The 16,892-nt window shown below is 40.4% G+C and overlaps 2 protein-coding genes across 3 annotated transcripts; one reads left to right on the forward strand and one right to left on the reverse strand.

The window, feature by feature from the left end:
• The first annotated feature begins 673 nt into the window (after positions 1–673).
• LOC124120199 lies at positions 674–2,640 on the forward strand. Its single transcript, XM_046482963.1, has 2 exons — positions 674–807; positions 1,977–2,640. Exons 1-2 carry the CDS (start codon positions 778–780, stop codon positions 2,484–2,486), a joined length of 540 nt encoding a protein of 179 aa, XP_046338919.1. The 5' UTR covers positions 674–777; the 3' UTR covers positions 2,487–2,640.
• Positions 2,633–16,401, reverse strand: LOC124120198 (anti-sigma-I factor RsgI6-like). 2 transcript variants are annotated; one of them, XM_046482960.2, is made up of 13 exons: positions 16,183–16,400; positions 13,117–13,265; positions 12,374–12,463; positions 12,021–12,180; positions 11,699–11,741; positions 8,921–9,079; positions 8,610–8,665; positions 7,780–7,917; positions 5,065–5,236; positions 4,862–4,969; positions 4,298–4,513; positions 3,251–3,464; positions 2,633–2,765 (listed from the first exon to the last, which is right to left on the reverse strand). In XM_046482960.2, the coding sequence occupies exons 1-13, from the start codon at positions 16,371–16,373 to the stop codon at positions 2,728–2,730; spliced, it is 1,734 nt and encodes a 577-aa protein (XP_046338916.2). In that variant the 5' UTR covers positions 16,374–16,400; the 3' UTR covers positions 2,633–2,727. The 2 variants fall into 2 exon arrangements, with proteins under 2 accessions (XP_046338916.2, XP_046338918.2); XM_046482962.2 differs by lacking the exon at positions 4,298–4,513 and having other exon boundaries at positions 16,183–16,401.
• Between the last annotated feature and the right edge of the window lie 491 nt (positions 16,402–16,892).

Below are 16,892 nucleotides of genomic sequence, written 5' to 3' on the forward strand. Positions count from 1 at the left end.
AGTGATGTGGGTGACGTGTTGAAGAAGGAGTAATGAGAGCAGACAAGTGATATGGGTGATGTCTTGAGTAGATAGTAATTGGAGCATACAAGTGATATTGGTGATGTGTTGAGGAGATAGTAATGGGAGCAGACAAGTGATTTAGGTTATGTGTTGAGGAGATGGCCATGGGGGCAGACAAGTGATATGGGTGATGTGTTGAGGAAAGAGTAATTGGAGCATACAAGTGATATTGGTGATGTGTTGAGGAGGTAGTAATGGGGGCAGACACGTGATATAGGTATGTTTTGAGGAGATAGTAATGGGAGCAGACAAGTGATTTGGGTGATGTGTTGAGGAGATTGTCAGGGGAATAGCCAAGGTGTCAGTTATATTCGTGGTGGTTAATTATTTGATAATATCGTTCTATAAATGGCGATGTTTCAGTCTTTAAGAGGATGGTAGGACTCGATAAGAATGTCATTCCTGTGTAAATTAAAATCAAAGTCCCCTGCCCATGATAGCATGTATGTTGATGCCAAATAGATGCGTCTGTTTTAACGGCTGCCTAGGTTTTTTACAAATGACAAACAATAACAAGCATATAGTTTTTGTAATGTTTGATAGGGGATCCATATATGCCAGTTTAGTATGGAGCCACTGTGACGAAGCAATCATGCACTTGTCAAAAAGTGTTCCGCACAGATGACTGCCTTGCCGACCGCGTCAGTATAAAAGATAAAGGAGAAGGATACTGTCGTCGAAATTGTTTGCTCTTGATCCATTGGGCTGTCGGCGATGTCAGCTGTATCTACACAAGTACTCCTGGTGAGTTCTCATTACTCCACGTAAAGATGTATTTTACAAATGGGTTTTTTACACAAACGTGTTTATTAAAAATTTAATTATGAATTGAGATACTTTTTAAGTTTTTTTTATATTCTTATTACTATTCTACACTAAGATTGCCTGATTTCACAGAATGTATCTGCATAAGAAGGTATTTCCATGTTATTGGTAAGTTATTGAAAATATTAAATATTAAACTGCAATTTGGGAGATAATTTTCAGTGAACTGACGGAAAATTGGATTGCGGCAGTGAGACCTTAAGGCATGTAACACTGCAATAATGTTGTCTAAGTTTGAATCCTCATTCATACTTTTTAAGTTTTTTTTATATTCTTATTACTATTCTACACTAAGATTGCCTGATTTCACAGAATGTATCTGCATAAGAAGGTATTTCCATGTTATTGGTAAGTTATTGAAAATATTAAATATTAAACTGCAATTTGGGAGATAATTTTCAGTGAACTGACGGAAAATTGGATTGCGGCAGTGAGACCTTAAGGCATGTAACACTGCAATAATGTTGTCTGAGTTTGAATCCTCATTCACGTTGTCACACCTGGACATAAGCTTCCCGTCACTTGTTACATATCAAGAGTTAAAATCCACTATGCGTTGTCAAAGTGGTTCAGTAAAATATCGTGTTAATTTAATACCACATTGATTTGGGACACAGTCTACGTGAACATAATTATCGTACATCTTTCCTCGACATTGAGACGTAAAAGACCAACATTACTATTACTACTAGCCTTAGCATCAATAAGAGTTCATGTGTTTCTTATTTTACATGCCGCAAGTGATCAACGATGTTGTCATATCAGGACAACTTTGATCAATACATGTAATTAGATGAATTCGCCCAATGTGCTGATTGCAAACAGGACCCATACTTGTCAGACATGTCTAATTATAGTGTTCCTTAAATACTTTTATCATCTTTAAAGACACACATTTATTAGAAATAATAAACAGTGTACATTGAAAAGGGACAGATATATGACATACCTTTACTTCAGGGTAATAGTGTATCTCATGATATCATGCCTTTTGTGCCATCACGTGTGTGCTGATAGTACTACTTGTATATTATACATGTTCTGTCAGGAACAACAGCATGGTTCAAGTGCCGTGTGTTTGTTTGTAGAGCGCCGTGCTGCTGCTGCTGGTGTGGCCCGACGTCAGTCAGGGATGGGGAAGTAATTCTCTCTCAAAGGGCCGTCTTTTGCAGCTGCAACGTTTACGGGCATACAGATCATATCATACATCAGACGGCGATGGTGAAGATGATGATGATGACGACTACCCTTCATACCCTTCATACCCTTCATACAGAAGAAACTCCTGGAGAAATAACCTGGTGTCCATAAGGAGGACAATTGACAGACATGACATTGACTTTGACGACTACCTAGAAGACTATCACAAGTACAGGCAGCATGCGTTTTCACGATTACGTCAAATTCGGGATGACTACTACAGAAACCGCAAGAATGGCTCCGGTCGCAGCAATGCTGATGAGAACGGCAACCAATCGTTGGGGCAGCGTCGGGCCGCATGGGGAGGTAGACAAGCCAACAATAGAGGAATGAGTCGACTCAATGCCAGGCTCCGAGAGTACTTACAAACCAATGGTGCATCGCCTGCATACAACTAACAGTAGCTCAGTGTGTTCCCACAAGTGATGATTATAAAATAGGATCAATCAGTCACGCTAGCAGTCATCAAACCAACACTTACGACATAGCAGAAAACCTTATGCACACATGTAGTTATCAACAGGTTTGATTAAATGTGATACTCAACCGTTACATTGCGTGTTTATTTGATGTGATACGTACACTTATATTAAATTTGAGCAAATAGCAAGTCTTGGTGTTTGCCCTTTGTTGATGATGTCACCCTATGAGTATGTTCGATACATGTATCGTGTCACCTGAAACCCAACATGAATGACTTAATTTTTGTGCAGTAAAATGTTAATATGTATGAATGATCACAACACCATTTTGTTCACAGCATCCTTGATGATCTTTGCAAAGATTCAAAGCTGCAGGCGATGAACCAGACGTGCTCTGGGGTGTGATAGATTACGAGACTGTCAGCTATATGATGAATTACAATAGACAACATTAACAAATCAAAAGGTTCCATAATCGTTATTCGTTTCATCCTTAATATGCCAAACGCGTGTATGCCGTTTGGAAAACGTTTGAAGTCATTTGTAACCGGTCTCATTCATCAGAGGTCGAGATATAAACGTTAATACAACATTTGTAATAGCCGACTTAGACACTTGAAATATATCGATGTTAAAGAAAGAAGACGGTTAGGAACGAGAGTTTAAAAATGGCAAAGTTTAAAAGAAACATAATTTCACCAAGCTTAGTAGAGGCCGCCATGTAAACTCGTCCAACTTACCAATTCCTGCCAAGGAAAGCGTGAGATTGGTTCCTCCCGTTCCCAAAATAACTTCCTCATTGTGCAGTGTAACGCCATTTCTCTTTACACTTAAAGAGTAGCGTCCTTTGAACCCTCTGATTGTCGCTTGTCCCGTGGATAAAGAGCGCGCTTGGTCTACCGTCCTCCAGTCGTGTTTGAACAGCTTCTGCCATCTCTGCCCAGCAGCGTTCGGCTGATGAATTAAACAGTAAACATGACCAGATCAAGCAAAATCTGTTGCATTACTCGGGCATTTAAAAATTAAAAGATGCTTGCCATCGACTACATCAGTGCCATCGACGTCGAAAGCTTATTCTTATTTCCTTGTGCTATTCGTTGAGTGCTATTCATACAAACATATTTGTGTATAGTCATTCCTCAACAAAAGTTGCAACCCTTAAATGATGAACCAACAAGCTGACATGTACCAACAACCCCACTAAACAACAGAAGGGGGAAACAGTGCCCGGGTACGTCTACCTTTCACGCAGGACGGTGCACCTGGTCTGTCTAGGCACGTAGTTTATTGCGTGAGCATTGGAAAGTTAGATCATCCCTTTGGAGCCCCGGTAAGAATACGTCCTCAGCATTATTACTTCCAAGAGGTGACTTAACTAGATTGGGTCGTTTCGCTCGTTGACTAGTTGACAGCGCATCATCGGACCCCGACAACGCAGAACATTGTTTCTGATATCAACTACCGATTTGTCTCGATAAGGTTCGATCATTGAAAGTCTGCCTTCATATACCTGCAATGTTGCTTGCAGAGGCGTTACACAAAATTCGCTAACTCATTCGCTCACATACTGATCAAAATGTGGAAAGTCATATACTCCATATCACCATAATCAGTTATTAATTTATATGATCAGATTTACTTTGGAGTTGAATTTACAAACGTGTATATCATTAGCGTCAGTTCCAAGTATTGCAAACATGAGATTCAGAGATTGTTAATCATGTGTGATATCAATCACCCAAGAAAAGGACACTGCCGTCTCATTGAAGGTCAGGGAAGAAGCTTACAGTTACACTTTGCCCCGAGGCAATAGCAGCCACAGGTTTGGAGTGTTTGCCATCCCAAAATCCCCAAAACATGATGCCATGTATCTGAGGCGTGCTGAAATACAGTCGGAGAACGTCCTCATACAGGTCTGCCTTGCGGTCTTCCAGTGGCTCGCTGATATCCAGCTCTGTTATCCAAATAGGCAGTCCTGTTGATACTATCTGATCAAGGCGGTACTGGAACATCACACGTCTGCACGTCAGGTATGTATCGCTTGTATTTAAGATTACTGACAGTGATGATACACAGCAACCGTAACCTTTTCATGTCAGATTTCCTAATGGCCATCAATGTCAAGAAGCAAGCAGGACATATTTTTCTTTTTAGCAAAAGTACGAAATATTCTTAACGACGTATGACCAACTTATACATTATTAAGAAATATACATTAGGGCAACATTTTGTGTGGTCTTCTGCCGTGGTCGTTGTACATTGACTGGGTGCCACCTGGACCGTTACCAATACATGAAAACATAACCGTGTAAGGTGTTACCAACGTCTCATTGAGATTATTGTCTCTTCACCTTGAGAACAGACATGTCTATGGGCGGGAAGAGATGGCTCTGTATGCCGAGTCCGTAGAGAGGGACATTGGGTGTATTCTTGAACATCATCGCCTGATCGTAGAAGGCCTGAAAAGAAAACATATTAACTGTCAACTTACAACTCTATATACGAATTGTGAAGACGGTGTGTTTTTACAAACAAACTGGGTGGTCATGAATACCTGTGTTGAATGGCTGTCCTTCACCACACCGAAGTCATTGAGAAAGAGTTTGACATTGGGATCAAGCTTGTGTATCTCTCTGAACATCCACATGGTGGCGTTAGCATCTCCAGTTCCAATTTCGTAGAAGTGGCCGTGCACATTCTCGTTGTTAACGTCCCAGTGCTCAACCCTGTACAAATCAATGACGCGATCTTAGTGCTAAGACTTACAAACGTCCTCTATTGCAGCATATGGCGTGGCGTGTGTATGGCCAGTGATTTAAAGCATTTAACAATTTCCTGAACTATCAAGTCTAGTCGTCTAGTTAAGTCTTCACTGCAGTATTTTAAGCAGACTACATGTTATATATTACTTTTTGGTATTTACATATTAATACAGAGAGCGTTCAAAGACACTACAAATCCCGTCATGTTGGTCTATGTCTTGCACCTCCCTGTTTCAATTGCCAGCCTCATCTGAGTCTACACTGAGCAGCTCTCAGTACTTGCAAAGACGAATACATTTTCTTTCTGGTTCGAAGAAGAATTTAACCATACTTTAATATCGTAATCTTGTTTGTACATCACCAGTCCAGGTTTGTCTCCAGCAATCCTGTCATATCCTACTCCAAACCGAGCCAAATCCCACATAATTTAACAACTTCTTCACATATGTTGCCAATGTAAGTCCAAATGATACTCGTTGAAATAACTTGCTTTTTGTGTACCTGGTAGATGGCACATGTAATATTCTCAACCTGTATTTTAAACTATATTTTATGTAAAGAACATAGAATAGAACTCTTCCCAATTCACCATATAAAGCTGCTTTCTGTTTAACCTGACATACAGCATATTTTTCTATTTCTGCTTGTTGTGCTAATATTTTTTCTGGTCTTATCCCATGAAAGCTTTGGTGTAAAACTTACATCCATATACTGAACTATGAAATCTATGAATAAGCAATAACAGCTACCTTTAGATTTTGACAAACATTTCTGGACTAAAGACTGCTGTACAAAATGTATTATCACATGAATGTATCCCTTTCTGTAGCCTGCCTGTTCTTCATCAAAATACATTTTCTATTTCACACTAGTGGACAAGTACGTTGTTTATCCTTTTAAAGATTTTGACAAATGCAGATAATGAACGGACGTTTCACCTTTTTTCTCACGAGGAAAAACAATAGCCTCTGTCCATGCTGAAGGGAAAACACTAACTGACATTAGTTTATTAAACACCGTGTAAAGAAAAGGCAATAAACATTTGATATTACGAGGACTTTTGGCACACAAGGTTCTTTTTATAAATCTAATCACACGAACAAATGATTTTAAGATTTAAGTTGATCAGAGAGAATTATAACCTGTGACCTACCTGGAAATATTATCAAATAATAAACATTTTTCCTTTAGTTACATGACTCTGACAACAACAGCAGTTTATTGAATTGCACGACCATTGGAACAGTACGTTGAAATAGGGGTCTCACAACACATACATTCCGATATTAGTATGCTGTGTCATAATTATAGTAATTCAGTAATAGTATACATATTTATTATATAAGTGAAAAGAGTTCGTTTCTGTATGGTATTCTTGTCCATCAGTATATATTTGTTCGAAAATCAAGGGCGCAACCGGGGAAACTCCTAAATGTGATCCAGTATGTACAACCTGTAGTCTTTCTCTTTTTCCGATTGGTATTTTGCGAGTCTGGTTCTGACATGGGCGTTGCTGTTGGTAAGGTGAGGTGTGGTTTTATCCAACCAAATATTTTTCAATCCTTGTCCCCAATAATTCTGACAAACATGTATTTTGCTGTCATTGAACATAGACTTAGTTTACAAATATTGCATTTGGAACTGTAATGTGATGCTCTGCTCTACGTGTTCTTTGCAGGTTCGAGATATAATTACTCTATTACATCAGTGTAATCGATGACTAACTTCCATCACATATATCAATGTCATCCAATTCAACTTTATTCAGACGTCTTGAGACGGTCCATAAAACATTTTCATCGTCATCCACAGACTGTTCAACCTTTTCAAGGTAGATACTTCGAGTGCTTCGGGAACTGTTGGTTGCATGAAGTGTTCTATTGATGAAATAGTGTTGTGAAATATATTGCTCGTCTCGTTTAGATTCGCGTTTACAGAAGTTGTAAACCTCTGACAACATACCTCAGATAATTAATCCCTGACAGGAATCAATGACATATGAATCATTGTTCTCGCTGCTGTTACCCGCTTCGTCAGAGTCACACAACTGTCCACAACAGTATACGACGATTGTGATGGATAACACCGTGTGGAAACGTATAGTTGACGGACTGTAGAACTATATCAGGGTAACGTCGCGCCGTCAGAAACTCGTTCTGTGATCCCACATCTCCCAGGAACCAGGCGTGGCCAGGCGTATAGTGAGGAATACATACTTCTAATTTGGATCCTGCTAAGGACAGGACATTTGTTACTGGTTCTATAGCATCGTCTTCATAATAACACAATCTGAAAGGCCAGTCATGTTACGGGACCTGTATTTGATTCGAGCAGGCAATAACCGCGCTATTAACAGTCTGTCTTTGAAGTACATTTTCTCTGCAATATGTACCACAAGGTTTCAGCAAGATCCGTTTTCAAACATCTGTTTACAGCGTGCACTCATCGCATATCTACCTGACCATTCACGTTACCCAGAGTAACTTACTAATCACATATAGCCTCACTTTCCCTTTGTCCGAGGAATGACACCCTGTATCCGCCTCTCCATCTGCTTCCACAGAGTCTGTCCAGTCATCCCCTGTTGCCATTTCGGTATGTTTTCGTCTATTCCCCAAAACACGTTATGAGCTCGGATTTTGACCCTGAAACAAAGGTAGATATTGAATTCTCCACACTGTAAGATGTAACACTGTTACCCAGACATGGGTGTTGTGTGCAGTGAAGGTGATGCCTTTCAAACCTTACATATATTGCTTAGTTTGAGTTTAGATTATGTCTTTGAATTTAAACTCCAATACCCATTTCTCATTTGAGTACATACTAAAACATTATTTGATAGGCACTCTAAACAAATGACACCAAATTGAATTAGTAACACAAACCTAACTGACCTCGAAATAACGGAAATTGATATTGCTTCAGAAACACATATACCACATATATGCTTTGTGTGAACACTTTGGTTTAATTACACAACCGATGACCATGGTGTCGATGTTGTCACTCGGGTTATTGTCTTTGGTTGTCAGCATCATCATCAAACCTCACTTTCATGTCATATAGCCAAACTCACTCACTTGCTATTTAATGACCCATCTTGAACTGTGAAGTGAACGAACTCACCAACTAATACATTTAGTCTACTATATATAGTATATGACCTCCTTTGTGTGCTTTATGTTAACAAAAGCTATCTTACATAAGAATGATCACTAGATTCAAATATCAGCGTCTTAGGGTACACCCCAAACTGTAACGTCAATACTAGTTTATCGTGGAAAGTACAAGTTCATAAATATTTATACTCTAGAATCACCAATGGAGCAGAACTAACCCGTGTTTTAGCATGGCGTCGATGGCGTTGAGGGCTGTGTCATAGTCAACATGTCCCTGTAATAATATACACATTGAAACGAATAAGTCATATAACATGATTGTCGCTATGTTATTGCGGAATCGACCACCAAGACACCTAGTATTATATGTGCTTGACACCCGAGCAATGCATGTTTGCAAATATACTTTAATTTACATTTAAGCAACATTCCACTTCATTATAGTAAGGACAAAATGGTTAAGGATACACATATGACGGTTCGCTGAAAAGCATTACAGATATATGAATCAACTATGAGTGTTTCGTACCTCAGACCACTCCATTTGCTTCCACTTTAGCTTGTTTTCTATGACACCCCATTCAAAATTATCATAGAAAAAATCTTGGTAAGCTTTGTACTGACTGTCCACTAACATGTCGGCATGGACAGCTGACCCAAAACCGAATTCGTGTTTCTCTTGGTTGACCTGTAAAATCATAACGGAAACAGTTATTATGACAGTGTACTCTGTTTCATCTACGATTATGTTTCAAGGTGGGTCAGCACCATATCCGTGCTCGTAACATTTTTCACAGAGTAAGCATCAGAAGATCTTTACTATAATTGTCTGTACACTATGATGGGCGAGATAACGAGAAGACAATATAAACTGATGATCAAAAGAAGGTTGGCATGTATATATACATATATATTGACTGTAAAATGAAAACAAAGACCCAAAAGATGTTGATGCAATTGATTATGTGTAATACTATTCAATTCACTTGTTATCAGTCATGTAAAATATCAAAACGCATACAGTCAACTGAACACCAATGGAGGCCCATAAGTGGATGGAACCATCACCAGACGCTAAGGTGGCATTGGGCGACGTCATGACCTCCCCTGGCAAAGATGAACGCTTCAATGCGCCGTCTCAGTGGTGACGTCAAACGTCTGAAGACGATTGTCGGAATGTGTTGCCAAACACCCTGCGTTGTGTGTTTCAGGTCCTGAAAGTTGTTTGGATGGTTGAGTCTTCTTCTCAGCTCCTCAGCTCTCTACCCATATGATCCCACAAGTGTTCGATGGGAGACATGTCGGGAGAACATGAGGGTCAAGGCAGTACGGGCACGTTGAGGTTGTTTAGAAAGTCCTGCGTGAACTGGGCGGTGTGTGGTCGGGCGTTATCCTGTTGCAGTAGGATCACCCTGCTGCACCGCTACTCGTGGCTTTACGATTGCCACTGGATAACAAAGTGTGGTGTCTTCTGGTCGTCATAGATTCGGTCCAACACCATGAGACCACGACCTCCATGGGGATGAACATCTTGTATACAGCCCGAACCATTCTTTCACCCCTACGGCGATAAACATGGACCATCCCGTCTGCATGGAATAGTTTGAACCTGCTCTCATCGGTGAACAAGACACGTTGCTTTTCGCGCCGCTGTCAAAGTCGTACATGTCGAGCCGACCGGAGTCTGTCTTGGCGATGTTGTAGACCCAACACCATCCCACTGAATGGTCTGTATGCCCTAATGCCAACAGCACGCAGTCGTGTTCTCACTGTGTATCGGCGGACACGGTGACCCAATGCCTTCCCGCCAATTCCGTGACTGTCAGGAACCGGTGGCGAAGATGCAAGGTTCGCAGATAGCTATCTTCTAAGGGTGGTTACACGTGGCCTACCACCTCGAGCCCTGTCAATGGTGTCGCCAGTCCTGTTGCACCGATCTGACGTGAGCAACCGAGTGTTCTGGGTACCTGAACTTGTGGAGTCCCCATCATGGCCATCTCAATGACCGCCTCCCTCTCCCTTTCTCTCCCTCCCTCCCTCTCTCTCTGTTCTGCTTTTAGACGTGGCATTTGGTCGATGTGTTTTTGGTTCATGTGATTGTGTATAACACTTTCGGTCGAATTTTATACAAGTACCTGCACGGATGTTCCAAGCAGCATAGAAAAACCTGTTTACGGTATTTTTGTCGCAGCACGTGCATCGACGGCTGCATGGTCTTGATTCTTTGAAACAATTTGACCGCTTCTTTTTTTGGTTATTCAAAATTTCCCAATGTAAACTTTCTTTTGATCTTCAGTTTAAGACACACACGGGCTTAGCGTTATCTCATTGTGAGGATGCAACAATACCGACATGTCAAGATGAGTTGAAAAAACTAAACTGACGACTAAAACGAAACTTTACCACTTAAAGAAAGAAATTCAAAAAAATTAAAAACACAAGTTCAAACTAATGCCACGACTGGCACCCGAACAACGCGGTCGGGTTCTGGGTATGATACAGATTGAAGCCCACCGATGCCCACATTGCTAGAATGTTTGGTTACTCCCGTGATGATCGAAGTAACTTGATGCAACGTTACAGGCAGACCGGGCAGACATCAGACATGCGAAGAACATGCAGACCCAGGATAACTACGCCCAATGAAGACCCGTACTTGCGTACTTTGCATCTCCGGAATCGATTCCTGACAGTGCCGTCATCAGCGAAGAATGCTTTAGGGCATATAGTTAGTCGACAGACAGTCGAACAGAGAACAGTAATCGACAGCGCATCATCATCGTCAGTGATTAAGATGGGCCTGGACTGTACGTCGTTGACAGCGACGTGACTGGCAGAGGATGAAAGCCGGTTCTGTCTATTCAGAGCTGATGAACTACAGCGTATTTACGGCGGCATGTTGTGTTAAGGAGGTCGTGCCGTATGGTGAAGGGGGTGTTATGGTGTGCATCTATATTTTGTGTTTTTCAAAATTAGGGTGATTAGTAAGTATGGTCAAGTTTGTATATTATTTTCCAAAGTTCTGGTTGTGATCGTTTGCAGTATTTGATAAAATGCTTATAATATGATATGTTTCAGTTTCATATTTGTTGTCTATACCAGTTATTGTATTTATTGAAAATATATTTCAGAATAGACCTTTATTGAACTTCACGCAGTCTTTTCGTTAATTATTCTGTTACACGATTGGCCGAAAGTCCTCCTGAATCTCTGTATGCTATGATTATAAAGCACTTTATTTATGGTTAGAAGAACGCTCCCTTTCCTATTTACTAACTCTCTACACAGGAATATATCAAACTGTTACCTCAACGGTCAGGTCTTTTAAGGCAGGAAGTGATCCCAACGCTCTGAAAAGGAAAGCCGTTGTGAGAGGAAGCTGGGAATGGGAACTCTTTACTAGTATTTCTGAATGTTGCCCTTAACCTGTGAAGGAAAACACCAATCACACTGAAGGAAGTGAAAGAATGGGTGAATACTTTCAACGATGCATTCAGCGCCATTGCAATTTCATCATTACGATGTTGAAGTATTAGACGAGGTTAGAAGATTGCGTTAGCTATTATCATAGAGTCCGATCCTCTAATTAATCATTGCTGTCCTGCTCGGAATTTAAAAGGAAATTGAACCTGATATTGAGGTCAGCCTTCCTGTATTTCTCAATGGCGATGTCGGCCTCTGCTCTCCAGCTGTTGGGGATGGTAGGAATCTCGTGCAGCGTGGACGTGTCCAGCAGGTAGTTCACATCTGTATCGGTTATCTGGACGTACAGCTGAACAGTCGTTACATCTAAGGACAAAAGTCAACAAAAATACTGAGACCTACCACTTATCCATAACAGTACACATAACACATTTTTCCATTTACACATTTCACTGTATTTTCTATGACGACACACATACATGTGTACGCCGTTATCTGTAATTATCGTATATAAGTATATATTGACATGCAATTACATTTAAAGGAAACGTTAACGCGCCTGCTGGTGTGGAGAAATCCCCGCCGATGACCTGCCACATCAGAGGTTCCATGAAGCGCACTTCACTCACCAAGGCATGCTTCACCGACCCTGCAGAGACGGACACAACATTTAAGCATATAGGTATATAACCTTCAGTGTATATGCTACAGCACAGAGTTACCTTCATGTTCCTTTAGTATCCAACATAAGTATATAACCTTCAGTGTATATGCTACATCACAGAGTTACCTTCATGTTCCCTTAATATTGAACATAAGCATATAACCTTCAGTGTATATGCTACAACACAGAGTTACCTTCATGTTCCCTTAATATTGAACATAAGTATATAACCTTCAGTGTATATGCTACAGCACAGTTACCTTCATGTTCCCTTAATATTGAACATAAGTATATAACCTTCAGTGTATATGCTACAACACAGTTACCTGCATGTTCCCTTAATATTGAACATAAGTATATAACCTTCAGTGTATATGCTACAGCACAGTTACCTGCATGTTCCCTTAATATTGAACATAAGTATATAACCTTCAATGTATATGCTACATCACAGAGTTACCTTCATGTTCCCTTAATATTCAACATAAGTATATTACCTTCAGTGTATATGCTACAACACAAGAGTTACGTACATCTTCCCTTAATATTGAACATAAGTATATAACCTTCAGACCTTCCGATCAGATGCATCATATTCCAGTGTTCACGACATTCTTAGAACATTAATAGGAGCATACCTGATGTTGAGTACACAGCCGTCCTGACTTGGACCTTGGTGAAGAGACTGCCAGGGTGTGTGTTGAGAAGCTTGATCTCGGCTTTGAAGTAGTAGTTCTTGCTGCCAGACAGTGTCACGTTGTACGCCATACCTCCCCATTTCCTCACTCTGGGAATGTTTGTTCATTTAGTCAAATTAGTTTTCAAAACCTTTTGAATGGTTTTTGTAGGCATGTTACTTATATTTCATTCATCTTCATGTTGAGATACAGCTGTGAGTGATTAACAAAATAATACTAATGTCACTGTGCATGGCACATTATGGTGTTCTGGTGTTTATACAATTCAGCACAATATAGACACATAAAATTACATGATCATCAATAATTCTCATAATATATATCCCGTTATGTACAGGTATTTCTTGGTCCCATGCCAAGTATGGAGAGTGTGGTATGAACAGTTGTTGACAAATATGACAAGACTAAATTACCTTCCAGATATATTAAATGCTAGGGCATCAGAGGGGAGCTTCACGTGCAGATTTCAATTTTCTTACCGTTACTAAACAAATTTCCAAGACGACGATAGTAACATAGTTTACAGTGAAAGTGGACTAAGTATAAGTTGAATAATGGCAGTAGAACCGATAATGTCACAAAGCCATGAAAGCAAAATTAGCTTACCAAGAGGTGCAAAATAAAGAGGTTTAATGTGTTATAGTGTCAGTGACAAATTCCCGGATCAAAATGATCACATCAAGGGCATGCAAACCATTAGTCAGGAAACACCTACGATTCCGTAAAACGTGCAACATGCCAAGATTAACAGAAGTGTAAACAATGTAGCGCCCAGCACCATCACAAGGCTATAGGATCGGTTTCAACAGCATGGGTCAACACGTGATCGGCAAAGGCCGGGACGACCAAGAGTAACCACCCCTGTCCAAGATCGCGATATCCGACGGCGCCACCAACGTGAAAGGACGACCACAGCCACCTCAACGGCATCCCAAATATGTACCGATAACTGAGATGACAACAATCACCAAGTGTTCTCTCCTCAAGATTTTGGCTCAATGCCGTGTACGGTTCCTCGTATAAATGTATTTCCCTACCTCACACAAAGCTGGCTTTGCGTTTCTTATGATGTCTAAACACTAGAGCTGGATAACCAATCAAAATTTTCCGTCTGCAAAACTTATAGTACATTATAGTAATTATGTATTAAACATATTTTCCAATTTTGAGTGAGTGAGCAAAATAGTGCTCAGTGTCGTCCCATCAGCAATATGTGCACACCTTTGCTGCATGTAATCAGACAAGATCATCACAATAAACTGTAAGAACTGACATTCGAAACTAACAACTGTATCATCTATCGTACACGTGAGTGAGCTGGGTTAAAGCCAATTTGAAAAGTATTCCAGTTAAATCACGTCGTGTCAGCTTGAAGTGGAAGGAGACGTTTACCACTTTGGTGAAACACATGAACACTCGATCGTATAAGGTCATATCTTCAGGTACCCTTGAACTAAGTGCTTACTAATAAAAAATATTTTAAACAATGTAAATACGTAACAAATCAATGAAAAGTTCACACTCAAAACGTGCGGAATAGTGAGCACAGGATACACTGACACGGATCTTCTCCCTTCAGAGCAAACGAATGTGTATGATGACAATGTCCAATGCGACGTCAATCGTATCACAACTACATCTTGATGACATACATCATCCAGATTGTGATTTCCCATAAAGAGTTGGATTGCCTGGATGATGACCTGTCTACTTCACACTGCCGACACCATCGTCCACCTTCTGTACAGTTTCTGCTTGTAGTTGGAGACTGCCAACTCACACACTAAGAGATGATGAAATATCATTTTGTTGATTGCCTTTAAACAGGGCAGACTATCAGAACATATCATAAAACTACCCTTTTGAGATTATTCAATATATTAGACAGTTAATGGTATCGCCTTTGCTTCTGCTGTTAAAGTGGAACCTCCATTAGTAAACCTTACAGATATAGTCAGTTGTAACAGCTGCAGCCGATACCTTCTCGACGTCCTATGGTCCATCTGCGTACATGTAATTTGTACATACCAGTTGAACTGACATACTGGTCTTTTTTACTTACCTGTTGATGTTATAATGTATTTGTATCAAACTTTTTCAAGTTCACAAATACTCCCTAGCGGAAGCACAAAACATGCATATACCATCATCAACTGGTTTCAAGGGTTTTTTTTCCAATTATTGTTTGGTATACATTTTCTGATGTACAAATGCATAATTTATTAGAATTCTGAAAGCATAGTTTATTGAGAGCGATGTGTATGTTGAAAAAATGGACTTTCCAGGACTCCAAACTCCCAAGACATGACAATTTGACAGTGTGTTCATAAGGCAAGAAGGGAATTTGATTAAATGATTTCATGGATAAATAGTCAAGATATTACTAAAATCCTTACTTCCACTGATTAGTCCCGATATAAAATGTTTCGGTTTCTGCCTGTTATTTCTTTCCAATTCATTGGAATACCTGGCAATAGCCGGTGATACTGAACTGTTCCTTTGATATTATACTTTGTTTTCAGTGTATCAAGTAGCGTACGACCTCTTCCATCCCTATATATTTTATAGAAGAACGCGTTATTGAACCATTCGTTCTCTAAACGTTTCAGTGTTCACCCTTGGATCATAACTTATTCGCTGCAACACAAGAGGAAGCCGTACGTATTTGTCATGAACGTTCAGGTTCCCAATTTGACGATCTTTCTTCAAGTTCGAAACACCCATTTGTCGCTATTACCTAAATGGTTAGTGTCCCGTCGGTTGCAGTCAGTCATACATCCAGAGCCGACCGCGGACGCCCAGTCTGGTGTCCTGTGTGCGTTCAAGGCATCACCGACGTCAGTGACACACTGTCTGGTGACTCTTAACATCTTATTCCCAAATATATTCCTGAACTGAACGTTGTGTATAACCATATGCTGAAAGTGTAAAATAATACAAGTTGGTCTGCACCTCATCTTACGTTTGTAATGCCTCCAAATATATTCTGTGAAGAGTTTTGCCAACCTGTTTGTGACCTTAACGCTATGTTTTCCAGCATAGCTGTCAGAGCTCCAGTCAGCGGTGCATCCATTACCGTACCAGCCCCCATCCTCAGGCCGGAACTCCTTCAACTCAAAATCCGAATTGTGTAGAAGTTCTGTTACCCCCAGTACGCTAGGCGCCACAAGTAACACACACACCGTCTTCCACCACATTGCTGCTAATCTATGTGTGCGTTTACGATAAGACGGACATGCCGCTCTGTAGAACAAGCATATGGTTACCCACTTAGGTCAGACAATAGATTGAGTGTGAAGAAGTCAAATGTTAGGGGAGATATGTGCGCCATTTTCAGTAACATTAGTTTGGTGTTATTGTGGTACACTATTTCAAGAAGGTATAAGAACACATGGTTACTGTGTACTTGCTAATACACATGTACATAATTATTAGTTTTGGGTTTGACGTGGAATGTTTGCACTTGTTACGATTTGTGTCGTGTGCAATACATTGTCGATGCATGAAATTGAGAAAAGATCCCCGATTTCGTAGGACATGACAATGAAGGCCTCCTGTCGATGTTGGTTAAGGGAGGTGTCAGCTCAGCGGATTCGGATGCGCAGACAGCTGACTTGAACTTTGTTTTACTGCACGCCTTGAGTGCTGCAGCATACCGCATCATAAGCAGATTATTCACAGTGGGTTATGCGACAACACAACACTCACTCCTTTAT

Source organism: Haliotis rufescens, unplaced genomic scaffold (genome assembly GCF_023055435.1).
Source record: "Haliotis rufescens isolate VD_foot unplaced genomic scaffold, xgHalRufe1.0.p SCAF_8, whole genome shotgun sequence".
Taxonomy (NCBI): domain Eukaryota; kingdom Metazoa; phylum Mollusca; class Gastropoda; order Lepetellida; family Haliotidae; genus Haliotis; species Haliotis rufescens.